The sequence below is a fragment of the Leiobunum rupestre genome, chromosome 11, assembly GCF_980474605.1.
Source record: "Leiobunum rupestre chromosome 11, qqLeiRupe1.1.hap1, whole genome shotgun sequence".
Lineage (NCBI taxonomy): Eukaryota > Metazoa > Arthropoda > Arachnida > Opiliones > Sclerosomatidae > Leiobunum > Leiobunum rupestre.
The window spans coordinates 1,313,142-1,331,409 of NC_143394.1; the positions used below are offsets into that span (position 1 = coordinate 1,313,142).

Below are 18,268 nucleotides of genomic sequence, written 5' to 3' on the forward strand. Positions count from 1 at the left end.
AAATAGTGCAGCCATGCAGGATTATAAGATTGGCGCCACTTTTGAGTCTGCCTCGAGCTAGTCGCCACGACCGCGTGGGATCGGCTCATTCAATAAATTTTACGCCAGGGGTGCTCAATGATCGAATCCAAAAATAAATTAATATTTCATACAAGAAAGCTATTACCTTGTAGCGATTAAATTGATTAAAATAAATATATTATTATTGAAGATCCTCAACCCCTTTGGCGGGGTGGAACATCTTTCCCTTTACAGGCAATCCAATCGAATAACTTATTTTGTTGTCCAAATTTCCTGCTAATGGCTTACGTATTAAAGCAGGGTTTAGACGATTAATGACAACCCCATTTCGCTGATGTTTCCCGGTTTTCCCACGGATATTTCCAGCTGCAGGATTACCACAATTAAAACTAAGATTAATTAAGCGAAATACATTCTTGTTATAATATATAAAAGAAGTAATAAAGTCAAATATTTGTGGAAAAACGTAAATACATTTTGTACAAGAAAACTTCTTGATGTAATTTTGTACTCATTACGGAAAACTTTCTGAACTCTCATAAACTTCCCTGATTTCCCGGATTTTTACTAAAAAATGGGAATTTCCCTGATTTCCCGAATTTTTACTAAAAAAATGGGATTTTCCCTGATATTGCACGTTTTCAAGGTTTTCCCGGTCTGTTTGAAGTGGGGTTCGTACGAAATTTTCGGATTTGAAATCCCTGACTTATCCAGGTTATCCCTGACCATTTTCTGGTAATATCCCTAACCTTTTTGGTAATTTTTCATAGGTAAAAGTACAAAGTGAAACAATTTTTTTAAATATCTCAAACTCTCTCGGGAAAAGGTGCCGGACATGAGCGCCCAAGAGAAGATACCTAATTTTTATCTGCGATGCAAAGTTTGTTGACTAATAAAATCCATGACAGTCTGACTTATCCTTGACTTTTTACGATATTATTCAAATCCCTGACTTATGCCTGACTTTTTTCCACAATTTGAGAATCCCTGACTTATCCAGGTTGTCAAGGATATCCAGGTTCCGTACGAACCCTATGGACCCTGTAAAGTTACTCTCACTATCGGAGAAAAAGAACGAACGAACAGTTTCCACCTCTTATGACGTAATAAAGAGAAAAGGGAAGCACTCACCGCCTCTGACGCGGACATTCCTGCTGCCGGTGACGCCAACGCTGTTATACGCCAGACACCGGTAAGTGGCGGCGTGGATGTCTTGGCGGTAGTCGTCGGACTTGAAGGGCGGGAAGACCAGGGCGCCGTCCTGTCGCACGTGCCGCAGTCCGGGGACGTCGATGGCGGCCTGTTTCACGAATCCGGCAGCCGGCCCTTCGGCCACGACCCAGCTGACCACGGGCGCCGGGTTGCCCTGCGCCGAGCACGGAATGACCGCTCCGGTCGTGTTGGCGAAGTCCACGGACACTGGCGGCTCTTGGATGAAGTAGGGCGCTTGGTGCGATTCGGACATACCTACACGGAAAACAGAAATTGCATTAAGATTGGCCAATTTTGTGTTCTATACTTTCTATTATTTTCTAAGACGGAAAAGCAACTAATCCGGTTAAAGGTTATCACTTTCGCCGGGTTCGATTACTGGGTTCAGTTTGCTAGTTAAAGTGGTTTTTCCCCAAATTCTTCTCTTTTACAATAAGACTTGTTAAGGTGAACGGTAATAGTAAGTTGGGCTTTCAACCATCCTCCTACGCACCTGATTTAAGGGTTTTAAAAGTCACTAGATGATTTGAGCCTAAGGCGGTGCCTTGGGTATTAGCCTAGCTGTTTTTTTTTTGGTTTTTTAATTAACATAAATAATAATTTGTATTCGTTAATTTTGAAACTTATATACATTATTCAAAGGCCAAGCCACGTACAACGGACAAAATAATTAGTTACAAATTTCAGTATTTGTAACAAAATAAGAGAAACGAAATGCGTTTAAATCGAGGGTCGTGACATTGAAAATTGACATTTCGACCTTCAACATATTTTATTTTTTAGTTGTTAATTTTCGCACCCCTCTTTTAAAGGGAAAATAACCTCAGATACCTTCTTTTAAAGGGAAAATAACCTCAGATACCTTCTTTTAAAGGGAAAATAACCTCAGATACCTTCTTTTAAAGGGAAAATAACCTCAGATACCTTCTTTTAAAGGGAAAATAACCTCAGATACCTTCTTTTAAAGGGAATATAACCTCAAATACCTTCTTTTAAAGGGAATATAACCTCAGATACCTTCTTTTAAAGGGAATATAACCTCAGATACCTTCTTTTAAAGGGAAAATAACCTCAGATACCTTCTTTTAAAGGGAAAATAACCTCAGATACCTTCTTTTAAAGGGAAAATAACCTCAGATACCTTCTTTTAAAGGGAAAATAACCTCAGATACCTTCTTTTAAATTTAATATAACCTCAAATACCTTCTTTTAAAGGGAATATAACCTCAGATACCTTCTTTTAAAGGGAATATAACCTCAAATACCTTCTTTTAAAGGGAATATAACCTCAGATACCTTCTTTTAAAGGGAAAATAACCTCAAATACCTTCTTTTAAAGGTAATATAACCTCAGATACCTTCTTTTAAAGGGAAAATAACCTCAAATACCTTCTTTTAAAGGTAATATAACCTCAGATACCTTCTTTTAAAGGGAAAATAACCTCAGATACCTTCTTTTAAAGGGAAAATAACCTCAGATACCTTCTTTTAAAGGGAAAATAACCTCAGATACCTTCTTTTAAAGGGAATATAACCTCAAATACCTTCTTTTAAAGGGAATATAACCTCAGATACCTTCTTTTAAAGGGAATATAACCTCAAATACCTTCTTTTAAAGGGAATATAACCTCAGATACCTTCTTTTAAAGGGAAAATAACCTCAAATACCTTCTTTTAAAGGGAATATAACCTCAGATACCTTCTTTTAAAGGGAAAATAACCTCAAATACCTTCTTTTAAAGGGAATATAACCTCAGATACCTTCTTTTAAAGGGAATATAACCTCAAACACCTTCTTTTAAAGGGAATATAACCTCAGATACCTTCTTTTAAAGGGAAAATAACCTCAGATACCTTCTTTTAAAGGGAAAATAACCTCAGATACCTTCTTTTAAAGGGAAAATAACCTCAGATACCTTCTTTTAAAGGGAATATAACCTCAAATACCTTCTTTTAAAGGGAATATAACCTCAGATACCTTTTTTTAAAGGGAAAATAACCTCAAATACCTTCTTTTAAAGGGAATATAACCTCAGATACCTTCTTTTAAAGGGAATATAACCTCAAACACCTTCTTTTAAAGGGAATATAACCTCAGATACCTTCTTTTAAAGGGAAAATAACCTCAGATACCTTCTTTTAAAGGGAAAATAACCTCAGATACCTTCTTTTAAAGGGAATATAACCTCAGATGCCTTCTTTTAAAGGGAAAATAACCTCAGATACCTTCTTTTAAAGGGAAAATAACCTCAGATACCTTCTTTTAAAGGGAATATAACCTCAAATACCTTCTTTTAAAGGGAATATAACCTCAGATACCTTCTTTTAAAGGGAATATAACCTCAAATACCTTCTTTTAAAGGGAATATAACCTCAGATACCTTCTTTTAAAGGGAAAATAACCTCAAATACCTTCTTTTAAAGGGAATATAACCTCAGATACCTTCTTTTAAAGGGAATATAACCTCAAACACCTTCTTTTAAAGGGAATATAACCTCAGATACCTTCTTTTAAAGGGAAAATAACCTCAGATACCTTCTTTTAAAGGGAAAATAACCTCAGATACCTTCTTTTAAAGGGAAAATAACCTCAGATACCTTCTTTTAAAGGGAATATAACCTCAAATACCTTCTTTTAAAGGGAATATAACCTCAGATACCTTCTTTTAAAGGGAATATAACCTCAAATACCTTCTTTTAAAGGGAATATAACCTCAGATACCTTCTTTTAAAGGGAAAATAACCTCAAATACCTTCTTTTAAAGGGAATATAACCTCAGATACCTTCTTTTAAAGGGAAAATAACCTCAAATACCTTCTTTTAAAGGGAATGAAACCTCAGGTATTTGGTGTGGAACACCAACGTTTGCCGCTCTTGCCTTGGCTTTAGAAATGTTTGGCGCCATTGTACAGGGAAATTTGAAAAAATTAAAGGGGTCTTCTTTAAAGACTGCTTTGGAAGTTATATTCACTTTAAACGCTACAAAGTTGTGATTTCAATTTCGTTGCCGATACGAATACATAGTTTGCACCTAAGGGAGGAGCCTATGGTCTCCATGGAAACCGGGAGGGGAGATCTAAAATGTAATTCATTTCGCGCGTAGCTACCAAATAGGTAGCCATTTTGTTGGTTATCTCATCGAAGCGAAAAAACGAATGAAAATTAGATTTATGCTTTAAAATTTTTAAATTAATATCGTTCTGGGCCCTAAGATAAACCAGATAAGATTTAAAACCCAAGTTATTTAAATAAAAAAGCAAATGACGACCAGAATATCTACGAAACGAAGTTGGAAAGTTTATAAAAAAGCAGTTTTTTGGGTAAACGACAGTATACTAGATAATCCTGTAATAGAAGACGGAAATTTGCAAAGGCACTAGCGCCATTTTGTTGGTTAATTACAGTGTCTAGCATTAAGCACGCTTTGTTGATTAGCTCAGCAAAAAATGCCTTCACTAATAATATTGTGTGTCATACTAATGATAAAAGAGCGTACACCCTAACGATAAACCCAGTAGTCTATAATTACGTTGCATAAGCGTGTTCGTTTGTCGAAATAATTAATGAAAGCTACCGGAACTGACGTAGTATTGACGTCATATCGAGAACATAGAGAAACAAGCGAGCAAATAACGGAACTAAAAAAAATGAAAACGTGCAGGTCCTACAGCTAAGTATCCAAAAGGGGCTTGAAATACAAGTTCGGTCCAGCTCCGCTTTTGGCGCTATCGTAAACCTAGCTTAAGCCTTGGCACGGCACTAGGCAAAAATCACGAATTAGGCCTGTGAAAATGTAACACTCGAAAGATAATGAACAGACACACACTTCCAACGCCGCCGAGTGATTTACTTTTCGGCGCGCTGCCGATAAATTTTGATCCCGCCGCCGAATATTTCTTCTAAATTTCCTAAAAGGGGGGGGGGGGGGGGGACTTTTACACCTTCGCGCCGCCGCCACCACAGCTTAAAAAAATTAACGCCGCCGAGAATTTCTGGAAAACCATAGCTCGGCGCCACCGCAGGGTTATTTTCGTGAAACGCCGCCGCCGACCCAAAACAAATCGGCACAATGCTATACTTATTCCAAGTATAATAACGAACTTATGATAGAACTTATTGGGAACTTTTTATTTTATTGGGTGGGGCATGAATGGATTCAAGTTGCAGAGAACTGTAGCTTCTGTTGTGTCTTGCCCGTTACTGACAAAAGGGGAAAGATTCCGCGAACAAAGCCTGAAGGGCGTGGTTTTCCTTCCGCGAATCAGGAGCATAGCTGCACACCAAGACTTGGTCTCGGGCTCAGTCTCACCAAAATTTTTGTTTGTCCTTAGTCTCGTCTCGGTCTCACAATAATTTCCCCAAAAACACGAGAGCTCGTCTCGGGCTCATACGTTTTTTTCCTAAACACGAGAGCTCGTCTCGGGCTCATCAATATTTTTTTTATACACGAGAGATCGTCTCAGGCTCATCAATATTTTTCCTAAACACGAGAGCTCGTCTCGGGCTCATCAATATTTTTTTTATACACGAGAGCTCGTCTCAGGCTCATCAATATTTTTCCTAAACACGAGAGCTCGTCTCGGGCTCATCAATATTTTTTTTATACACGAGAGCTCGTCTCGGGCTCATCAATATTTTTTTTAAACACGAGAGGTCGTCTCGGGCTCATATTTTTATCTTCTAAACACAAGAGCTCGTCTCGAACTCACAATTCCTCTCCCTAAACATTTGAGCTTGTCTCGGGCTCATACTTATTTATGTTACTAACAAGGGCTCGTGTCAGTCTCATAAGAATTTGCGTAACTCGCGGGGCTCATTTCAGTCTGTTAATATCTTTTTGAAGTTTTAATATATTTTTTTTTATATTGATATATAAATCCTAAGTCAAACGAAGCAGCCGGGCGACCAGGTTTGGTATTCTCTTCACAATTGAGTGAAATCACGTTTCCGTATTAACCTAGTATTCTCACATATTCTCTGTTCACTTGTATATGTTCTTGGTAGATGCGAATCATTGAAACTATTCTTAGAAAATAAAAATTATAAAAATAATATAAAACTTGCCTATACAGGATGTTAACTAAAACGATACAGAGCCAATTACTCAAAATGTGTTTTATGTACGAATTTGAAATTTGCAGGTTACATAGAGGGTGCAGCAGCCTGCAGGGGGACAAATGACTCAGAAAGATTGATAACATTTTAATTCAGGGTTGGCAAGACCCAGCCAGACTGGTTTAATCCACTTTTTTTATTTAAAAAATTAGTGTTGTAAGTCGGAAAATTTTCCGAAAAAAAGTTTTAATTCCATGATTAGTCTCATATATTGTTTACAAATTTAAGTAAAGCGGAATTTTTGCCTAATTTTTTCGTATCTAAACGTAAATATAAACCTCTATAGACTAGTTTAAACTGATTAACAATGTAACACTATTAAGGTTTCGTAGTATGTTTATATCGATAAATATTTTAAATCATTAAAACCCTTTAAAAAGTAATTTATGTTTATTTTTTTTATTTTTCCGATTTTATTTTAAATTAACAACACTAAAAAAATACTGAGAAATGAATTAGAAATATTAAAAATTTGAAATAATATTTATTTCATATAAAAAATGCAGAATAAAATATTCTGCATTTTTAATTACAAAACGTAACTAAAACTTAACTTTCCCTTTTTGTCGTCTGCTACGTCGTCTCACGAAGTAATGAGGGCTAGATATAAGCAATTGGGGGATCTTAAAATTCATTTGCACGTGAAAACACGCCGCCATGTTAGAGTGTAAAAGCAGGTTAATAAGCCCGCTATACCTCACAATGTAAAGGTAGTGTACGCGCAAAAACGTTTTGAAATCGGTCAATTGTAGCATTTTCGAAGTAATGAGGGCTAGATATAAGCAATTTGATCATTTTTATTAGTGTGTTTAACCGGTTTAAAAAGCTTTAGTCCCATTCGACCGAAATCCCATTCGACCGAAGGAGTTTTTGAGGTGTCCCATTCGACCGAATTCCGCCGAAACGTGCGGTTTTTATGTGTCCCATTCGACCGAACGCTGCTATATAAATTGGCTTTTGCTATGTTTTCAGTTTAGTTACTGAAGTCGTTTGCAATGGAGCGGAAAATAAAATGTAATGGGCATGAATTATATTTTTATCTTCACCTAGTCAAGAAAAGTAACTGAACCAAAACTGAAATAGTAAACTTAACCAACTCTAACCTAACCTAACCTAACCTAACCTAACCTAACCTAAACATAGATCTTCGATAGTACATACCTTATAAATAAAATACCAAATCACCCCGCCAATTGGGCTACATTTTAAAATTCTTTCGGTCGAATGGGATTCGGTCAAATGGGATTTCGGTCGAATGGGAATAAACGGTTTAAAACATCGGTTACATCTGCTTTAATTCAATTACATATCTGGCAAACCTGCAAACCAGGTTGCTTGGTCGAATAAGGAGGTATTTAATGAGAAATCTTACGCCGCTGGAGCTTGGAATTTATAGAATGGGCTACTCAAAACAAAATACGAATTCGATATTTAAAATTCAATAAACGTTAATGAAAGATAGGAAATAGTTATTAGTTGAAGTGAAGCTTAATTAATACCCGAAACGTACTAGACTACACTGAATTAAACTAGAGTAAGTGGCTCGCGTGGCATAACGGGCTTGCCACCCCCCTCCTACGCATTGTAACCCGGCCACCTGTTTAAAAGCATTATAAGTCGCTAGGCTAGGGTGGTGCTTTGTGTATTAGCCTAGCTGATTATTAAAATACTACGTCGTGACGAAACCCGATTTTTAAAACTCAACCTGCGACCTGAGATATTTGAAGGAACAGGCTACGCTGAATAAGGTTCATGTTACTCGGAAGTAAAAGCAATGAAGTGCGAAGAATTTGGTAGTGGCAATCTCACTTGACGCCAGAACTAAAAACTTGTTAAAACCTCACGTGCATCACGCGACTCAAATTTAAAATCCTCTTTTGCTGTTTATGATGTGGGGGAAAATCTATGAGCCTCAAAAGTAAGCGCTACCTTCGTTCCAAAACCGGGTAACACGACTTAAGCGAATTTCCCTTTTACTCGCGTTTTCCGAAAGAAAACTTAAATCTTTATTTATAGTAAAAAAATTAAAAATACTGCCATCTAGGAGAAACAAACACAGCACCCTACACAAGGAGAACGCAACCCGTCCAAAGTCGTGCATTTTCTTGTGTACATTTTTCAGTGGCGTAGACAAGGAAGGGGTTTCCTGGTACCGCCCCCCCCCCTTGTGCCTACCTTTGACTGTGCTAAATTTCCACCCCCTTCTCGACCCCCCTCTTAATATTAACATATTTCGACCCCCCCCCCCCTTTGACGAATTTCTGGCTACGCCACTGACATTTTATATTGGTTCCTGCTGCCTTCGGAAGGGGAAAATTCGGAAATAGACCCATGTTGAAAGTTGGGGGGCCGAAAATTAACATATTTACCTGGCAACTCAGCATTTGGACGGAACATCCGTTTCCTTACTTCCGCCTGTATATTTCAATGGCGGTCACGTGGTTCAAAACGTCAAAAACAGGATGTTCCGTCCAAAGGTCTCACTTAAGCCTCGTCTGCGGCCCCTCTTTTGTTATGGGTCTATTGTCTTCCCCCTTTCCGTAAAACGGGCAGCATAAAGGCTCATCCAATGAAATTTGTAAACAACACTGCGTTAGCGTGTTTAAAGGCTAGCTGCATTCTCCTGGTGTTTGTTGCTCCTAGCTCACATATTTATCGACTTTATATCATTTTAAAAAAAAAATATTTTGCATTTTAATATTTGTTTTAAAATTTAACTATTCAAATTGAATGTTTTGAGATACCTGATTTTGGAACTAAGGTAGTGTAATATATTAAAATTCACGCGATTAAAGAAACTCAAATTTTTATTATTTGTATTTAACAGCATCACAAGTCTGTTATAAAAATTATTTTATTGATCTTTTCCATATAAAATACGTCATTAGTTGTAGGAAGATACTAATCACCCGAAAAGCGACACACTAATGGTCATAGGGTGACTTAAAACGACCACCCAATTATACCTAAAACCAATGATTTAATTCATATATTTTTCCATGTCTAATTCTATTTATAATTGAAACAAATTATTCAAATTTAATACCCCACGTTCAAACGATTAAAATTGTATAATTTTTTCCGGCTAATTTGCGTGGGTAAAACCTTGATAGATTATTTCCACGGATCCGTTCCGAGCTGATCTTCGTAAATCAAGCGATATAAGCGCCCCCTGGTAATAAACCGAGAGGAAATATTTTTAATTGGAAAATTACCCTGTTTAATGAAACTCGAAACGGAGACAGGACTAACACAACACATGCCCACACCGAATATTAAATATCTCCGCGGTCTTCGCGAGTCCGTGCGCACTCCATATGGACCGAGTTAGAGAGGGAAATGGGCCTTTTACAAACTGCCGTTCACTCCGGGAAATTAATAACAGCAATTAAACGTATATTACCGCGGGCGACTGAACCATTTGTCATTTAATAATGGCCGCGTTCTGAACCCGTTAAGTATACGCTGGATATGAACTCCGTTAGGCTTAGCAGTATTCGCCAATGACTGGCGGTTGCACGTTGATCATTTTTCTTGCCCGAGTTCGCTCCAAATTGGGAGCGCGTGCTCTTGCAGGTATTCCTCATATTGATATAAATAATTCATAGATGCGGCCCCTTAATACTGTCATTATATCGCGAAGGGAGAGTTTGTGTTGTTATAGAATTATTGGAAACAATGGAGAGTTTAAGTTCTGAGCTAAAAAGCGGACGGGGACACGAGCAAAATGGTACGCTGTTGTTAGGCCTAACGGCCAAGATATTATAGTTTATATTTTATACGCGTTTCAAATTGCACTCAAACTCTTCGTGTCCCGTATTTGAAGTATAGATTTAAAAGCTTTTCAAGTTTCTAGCTATTTATAACCAGCTGATTTCTGGTTAATTAAACTAGCTTTATTTATAAGGGTAGCGCATTATACCTTCTCGAAATGATGTGGTTTTAGTATTGCCAGAAGTAAATGAACAGCAATAAAGCCACCTCCTCCGTTAGCAGAGAGGAACCGATTACACATTTATGGTTTTAAATCTTATTTTATATACCTTCTTTATTTTAATTTTGTGTTTAGTGCTATTTTTGTTAAATTTATTCTTCAATGCCTATTTTATATTCAATTTAGTTTTTTGTCAAATTTTTATTAAATTTCGTTTTTTCGTTCAATTCATTTTTTGTTAAATTTCGTTTTTGTTCAATCCATTTTTGTTCAATCCAACATTTTTTTATATCCACCTTTAGTTAAATCCGCCTTTAGATAAGTCCAACTTTTTGTTAAACCGACCTTTTGATTAATCCACTTTTAGTTTAGTCCAATCTTTTGATAAATTCACCTATAGTTAAATTTTTTGTTCAATTTTGTTTTTTGTGTAATATTTTTTGTTCAATTTGGTTTTTGGTTTAATATTATTTTGTTCAATTTTGTTTATTGTTTAATATTTTTTGTTCAATTAGTTTTTTGTGTAATATTTTTTGTTCAATTTGGTTTTTGGTTTAATATTATTTTGGTCAATTTTGTTTATTGTTTAATATTTTTTGTTCAATTGGTTTTTGGTTTAATATTATTTTGTTCAATTTTTTTATTGTTTAATATTTTTTGTTCAATTGGTTTTTTGTGTAATATTTTTTGTTCAATTTGGTTTTTGGTTTAATATTATTTTGTTCAATTGGTTTTTTGTGTAATATTTTTTGTTCAATTTGGTTTTTGGTTTAATATTATTTTGTTCAATTTTGTTTATTGTTTAATATTTTTTCTTTAATCGAGAATTTTAGTTAAATCCCGGTTTTGTGAAAAGTATATTATCTTCTAATCAAGCTTTTCCGTTCAATCCCATTTCTTCCAAGGAATTGCATGGGAAAAAGCTACCCAGCTGTCTTTTTATAACCGGAGTTCATTTACTTTTGAAGCGAGAGTTGTTTGAGTTTCAGCGACTATTAAAACTTTGGGAATTACATTCGAAACGTTTAAACGAAATTGCTTTAAAAAGTGGGGCTGTGCCGTTTAATCACAGTAAGAGTTCGCCAACGGCTTTTAAATTATTGACAGAGTTAATAAAAGTTTCCAGAACTCGGCCTCGAATGAACAACAGAAGGACGAGAGCGATTGTTTCGAACTCTTTATAACGTTGAACAAAACCACAATAAAAGAAAAAACGGAAATTTTTATTGTAATCTTACATCAAACGATATTAAAAAAATGTTTTATTTTATAACATTTTATTTTATTTTTTGAACTAAAAGTTTAGGAACATTAAAATGGGATATATCTGAAAATCACATTGCACAAAATAAGAGGATCAGACCGAAAAGGGGGATCAGACCGAAAAAAGGAGGATCAGACCGAAAAAGGGGGATCAGACCTTAAAAAGGAGGATCAGACCGAAAAAGGAGGATCAGACCGAAAAGGGGATTCGACCGAAAATAGGAGATCTGACCAAAAAGGGAAATCAGACCGAAAAGGGGGATCAGACCTTAAAAAGGAGGATCAGACCGAAAAAGGAGATCTGACCGAAAAAAGGGGGATCAGACCGAAAAAGGGGGTTTCACCGAAAACAGATTTGACAAAAAACTGCTGAAAAAAATTAGAATTCGACCGAAAGTGGCCTTTTAACAAAACAATGGGATTTATCTGAAAAAAGAAAGATTTAACGAAAATTAAAGTTAACAAATAGAATCATAAATGTTAAATTTCTTGACCACGGTTTGTGATAATAGAGTTAAAATTGAGGAACACGGTTTCATGATGCTAGAAATATAGTGTAAGGAAATTCGAATTTACCATTTAAGTAAGTGATAAAACATAATTTGTGCGCAAAATAAAACGTTACATAGATAAATAAAGAATAAACCAATTCATTGAAAAATATCAAATTATATGCGATGTCAATTTGAAGAGAGATCTATTTACAATACAAACTCGGGTGGAATGGCAACAAAAGCAAATCGCGTGATTGCAGTGACCACGACAATATACAATATGCATATACGTAAACAAACCTTTTTAATCACAATTTTTTGTTGTCTCTTTCTCTTTCGTTTCATAATTGACGTTCCATAAAAATGTAAATCACGGCCAGGATCTGCATTATGGAGAGGTTGACGCACTACCCAATCTCGACATATAACTCGTTCGTCACAAGCGTACTCCGCTTCTGGTAGAAGTAAACGGAATGCGACCAATGGAAAATATACCCGCGTCTCCTCGCGCCATCTGACGACCAGCAGGGGCGACTAATATGTTTTCATTCTAATTTCACTAATTATTCAGGGTTCGTATAAAATTTCCGGAATTAAATTCCCTGACATTTCCAGGGTTTCCCTGACCAAATAGCCAAATTTTCCCTGACCATTTTTATAGCATAAATAATTATTTTAGGTAAAATCTTGAAAAATATTTATTATGTATATCTTGCAAAAATTTATTCGCCCTATTTTTTTATCATTTTAAAATTCCCTTACTTTTTAGGACCATTTTCAAATTACCTGACTTTTCGCTGACCTTTTGGAAACATTTTGGAATTCCCTGACGTTACCAGGTTTTCCAGATTTTCCAGGTCGTTTACGAACCTATAATACAGTCTGCGAAAATGCGGTGACTGAAGCGCCACCTACTATCGGAAAAGACAACTAATGAGTATGCAGTTTCCTTTTCTCGCGTGTGTTCAAAACTTTACTATCTGCTTTTGGAAAGCTACAGTACAGGGTTCATACAATATTTCAAAAACCATTTTCCCTGATATTTCCCTGACATTTTTGCTTTAAACAAATTTCACTGATATTTCCAGGTTTTCACTGATTTCCATGTTTGTATGAACCCTGCAGTAGATGGCGCTGCAATAAATACAGAAGTGTCCTCTTATGGTAGACTCAATTGAGGCTCCATCTATTGTTTCTTAATATTTTAATATATTATACATTTTTATTGATTATATTATAACAATTAATTAAGAATACAAAAATCATATTGATACCATAAAATAATTAATAGTTTCGGTATCAGTGAAAATTTATCTCGACCTAAAACAGACGACCTAGTTACACGCAAAAACAGGAGTGCGCTGACCCCTCCATAGAAAGATCCGTAGAATACCCGGGTGGCTGTCAATGAATACACGGGTTTCGGGAAATCCATAAACTGAACGCGGATAAATACTTAAGGGATTATAGTTCACTATACTATAAAAAGGACATTATTGAAGTTCAGTAATAATTTAAATGATGTATCGTTTTTTCGCTTTTGCATGTTTACAAAATTAATTTTTAATATTCGCGGCGTTTTAAAAAGTTTTTGAATCTCTGTTCGATGAAAACAAGATGTCCCGGACATTTGAATGCGCACAAGCCATCCGGTGTCTTCCGTGTATCGAGAAAATAACTATTTACCAAAAGAATACATCAACAACCAGACGGGGTTAGTAGTAACTTCGTATAACACGCCCTCTTATGGGCTTTTGAAATTCCAACCGCCGCGCCGTAAACTAATTTTAAGTCTTTATAATGAGTGTTGTCAAAGATGCATACAGGATAACAGGTAAATTTACTCCGCCTACACCGTACAAAATTTCCGGAATTAAATTCCCTGACATTTCCAGGTTTTCCCCGACCAAATTGCCAAAAAATTCCCTGACCATTTTTGTAAAAGAAATGAATGGTTTGAGATAAAATCTTGAAATAAATTTATTATGTATTTTGATACATCTTTCAAAAATTTATTTGCCCGATTTTATATTGGGATAAATTTAAAATTCCCTTACTTATTTGGACCATTTTAAAATGACCTTACTTTTCCCTGAATTATAAAATTCTCACTTAGGCAGCCGAAGATGGCGCCACAATAAATAATGAAGTGGTATATTTGATAAAAACACTAATGTTTATTTCGTAAAATTGAAGTTTTAAATTTCTTAAGTAAAAAATATACTGACCACCTTGATCAGTAATATTGGCTAGTCCATTTCAGTTGAAAACATATTGGTTGACCATTCGAAGGAAGGATTGGTTCGTCCAGGATCCCCCAGGGAGCGCCACGGCCATTGAACTATCGCATTACCTCGTTGTAAACTTATCAAGTTACCTTTTCACTTTGGACAAATAAAACCCAAATGGAGAAAGTGGACCTTACTATTAATCAACGCTGAAACGTCAGGTTCGCTACGACCGAGTTTAAAATTTTTGTCACGCGTCATTCCAGAAAACGGGAGAGTGAGTTACCCCCATTTCCTGCCCCCTCCTTTTTCAGGAAATTCAATTGTCTGCTAAAACGCAGTAACTCAAAAGTTTTGAAAACATGAAATGGGCATTTATGAAAAGAGTGATTTTAAGAAATTGATTTTTAAAAAATATTTTTTTGCTAAGAGAGTAACGTTGCAAATAGGTATATTTTTGGGTGAAATTTTTAATTAACTACAGGTTATATTCTACATGGTGTTTCAAAAGGTTTTGCAAAAATTTTAAGGAGTTGTAGGGGGTGAGTTGAGAAGTATGCCTGTTTTTTTTCTCTACTTTTCCTACGATGAGTTAAAAGAGCGCGAGAGAGCTACAAAGTGTGGTCTACTAGCCCCTGGAAGTAAGCTGCAGCCAGAGCAAAACCAAGCAGCCGGGAAATGCGAACATTAAGGTTTGGGTTCGTGTGAAAGGTGAAAAAGGATTTTGTAAACCAATCGAGGTAACCAGCGTACAAAAGTAAACTTAAACAGTATTTAAAGTCGTGATTTCTCGCAAATTGATCGTACGTTTTTGGACGATTATGGATTCGAGTAACAAGCACTAAATAAGAATTTATCTAAGCAACAAGTAAAATGTAAATTTTCCTAAAACCTTTCATTATTAATTTTCTCAAAACAATATTTATTAATTTTCCTAAAACCTTTCATTATTAATTTTCCTAAAACCTTTCATTATTAATTTTCCTAAAACCTTTCATTATTAATTTTCTCAAAATAATGTTTATTAATTTTCTTAAAACCTTTCATTATTAATTTTCTCAAAATAATGTTTATTAATTTTGTCAAAACAATATTTATTAATTTTCTCAAAATAATGATTATTAATTTTCTCAAAACAATATTGATTAATTTTCTCAAAACAATATTTATTAATTTTCTCAAAACAATATTGATTAATTTTCTCAAAACAATATTTATTAATTTTCTCAAAACAATATTGATTAATTTTCTCAAAACAATATTTATTAATTTTCTCAAAACAATATTGATTAATTTTCTCAAAACAATATTTATTAATTTTCTCAAAACAATATTGATTAATTTTCTCAAAACAATATTTATTAATTTTCTCAAAACAATATTGATTAATTTTCTCAAAACAATATTGATTAATTTTCTCAAAACAATATTGATTAATTTTCTCAAAACAATATTTATTAATTTTCTCAAAACAATACTTAAAAAGGTTAATTATGAAACTTTCTAAAAAAAAACATTTATTATTAAATTTTATAAAAAAAAGTTTATTATTAAATTTTCTAAAAAAAAGTTTATTATTAAATTTTATAAAAAAACGTGTATATTTAAATTTATAAAAAAAACATTCATTATTAATTTTCGCAAACCGTTTCTTTATAGTTTCTCAAAAACTTTGAATATAAATTTACTCAGAAAGTTCTTTATTAAAGTTATTATTTTTCCAAAGTTTCCATTTTTTATTTTATCAAAAATTCGGAGTTACAACATTTCCGCTCTGAGCGCGGGGGAAAGCTTTCATACTCGTAACGGCGACAAGTTTTATTTGAAAGTTTGATTTGTCGGAAACCCCCAAAAGACGTCCCGGCCAATCCCCGCGCTTTCCAGTTTCCTGTCGCGAACACTTCCTTCCTCCCCCAGTCCCTTACGCTGTCCCTGTCCCTGCTCAGCTCGATCCCACCAGAGTTACTCGATCCCACCCGCAGCAGGTTGTGGACGAACCACTACCGCCACAGTCTGAGAGCTCAACCACTCGAGAAAACTGGGGTATATTTAGAGAAAAAATATTATTCGATATCGTAAAGCCAAAAACAAACAAATAAAATTTCCAAAAAAGATTTCTTAATCTGTAAAACTAAAATTACAGATTTTCTGATTTTCTAAGATTATTTTCGATTACTTTTTTAATTTTACAGATTTTTAAAGATTAGGAAATCTTTGGCAATCGGTAAAAACTAATGACAATACATTGGGAAACCTTTAATAAAAATCTTTAAAATAATTTTTGAATTCATAAAATTACTGAGAATCTTTAGAAATGGAAATGATAGGCAATCAGAAATCAGGCGTACACATGTATTTAAAGGGAGTAGAACCCTACTTGTTTGGGAGGGTGCGAAATAGCTTCTCTCTTTTCTCGCTCATGGCGCTAGTCTAGCACGATAGTAGAAACCCCTAGAGGTCGGGGATGGTTAACTTTTATTCAATAGATAAAGCTCTCAAAATTATTCGTAAAACGTTTTGATCAAATAATTTATATTTCTGTATTATCCGATTAATTTTTTGATAAATTTGTAAAATTAATCGGAAAAACGACGTTTTTTTCGATAAAAAGCTCAAATTTTATGAATAATACATGTTTTTTTAATTATTTTCCGAAATATTAACCGGTAAATTTCTTTGTTTACATTCTTTTCCCGAAAAAAATCAATTTAATCATGGATAATGATTAACCGTCCCCGACCTCTAGAAACCCCCAATTCTTCTATTCGAGGAAGCGTGCCCGCCCTGAAGAGGTTTTCTCACTTGAAACCTTTATTGTTTCATATTTAGTGTTTATTTTTTAAATGCACCCTAAATTAACATATAAACAACAATATCCGAGCTATAACGTAATTATTTTCATTATAGTTTTGATATTTATTCAAATATAATTTCTTAATAATGAGGTACGTGGTTTTAGAATGAGAAATTAAAGCACTACCAAAGCGGGGATACTTATAGTGGGATAATTCCTCAAAAACCACTGTATTTCACACTACGTAAAACACGTGGTTTGAAAAATGAGGGGAGTGAATTATGTATTGCCCCAAATTCCTGAAAAGGTTATACTCCCTTTAAGGGAGTAGAAAATTTGGTGCTTATGATGGATCCACGAATTTTAACGGAATCTAGCGGTTTATCGCGCCGTACTTAATCTCTATAATCAGGAATCCATTGACGCTACTTGAAACGATTAACCGTCATATCATAAGTGTATCATTATGTTCTACTGTTGCAAAGCAGGTTATACAAATAGTTTATTTATATATTTAGTTGTTGTGTTCAGCGTGTGAAATTTTTAACGAAAGTCATTAGGCTCAATACGTGATATTTGCCTCGCAGTCATATTGAGCGCGTTCAGGGTTCCGTGCCGAGGCGTAGGAGTGGTGCCTGCTAATTCATTTTTTTTATTTTTGTTTTGTTATGTCAATTCTACGTCACTGGGAAAATCGCAATTAGTCATTATTTCGATTTCTGTGTGAATCCATAATGTTTCGGTTTCTACTTCGGGAAAACGATTATATTGAAAGGATTGGAATGCGCATCGTGGTCTTGTTTTACCATAAGAGTAGAATATTATTTCCTAAGTGTGACACTTCCTATTCTTCACATGCAAAAGTTTTACTGAGAGCTATTCGCAAGACAGACTGCGTTACTGGCTTGCTCTCTAAACGTCGTCTAAGTAGAAATATATTTATATCGATAAAAAGTTAAAAACATTAAAAACTTTTAAAAAGTAATTGGTTTAAATTTTTTATTTTTCCGGTTTGCGGAAAATTTTCCGGATATTTTTCTGGAAATTTTTCTGCATTTTATTTTTCCGGAAAATTAACAACCACTTATTATTTATTATTTTAATTTTTTTTTAACTTTATACTTTGGGATAATTAATTTTTTTAATGCGTTTTATCATATAATCGTATAATAGCCAATGTATTCCAATTCTTTCCTTATTTATGAA

General features: G+C 34.7%; 1 protein-coding gene across 1 annotated transcript in view; it reads right to left on the bottom strand.

Moving 5' to 3' along the window:
- The window catches only part of LOC149921088 (cell adhesion molecule Dscam1-like), a 179,366-nt gene that overhangs the window by 132,311 nt on the left and 28,787 nt on the right, over positions 1–18,268 (bottom strand). Inside the window, exon 2 of the mRNA XM_090163200.1 lies at positions 1,153–1,488. Coding sequence (XP_090019326.1) covers positions 1,153–1,488 — 336 coding nt within the window. The remainder of the gene's footprint in view (positions 1–1,152; positions 1,489–18,268) is intronic.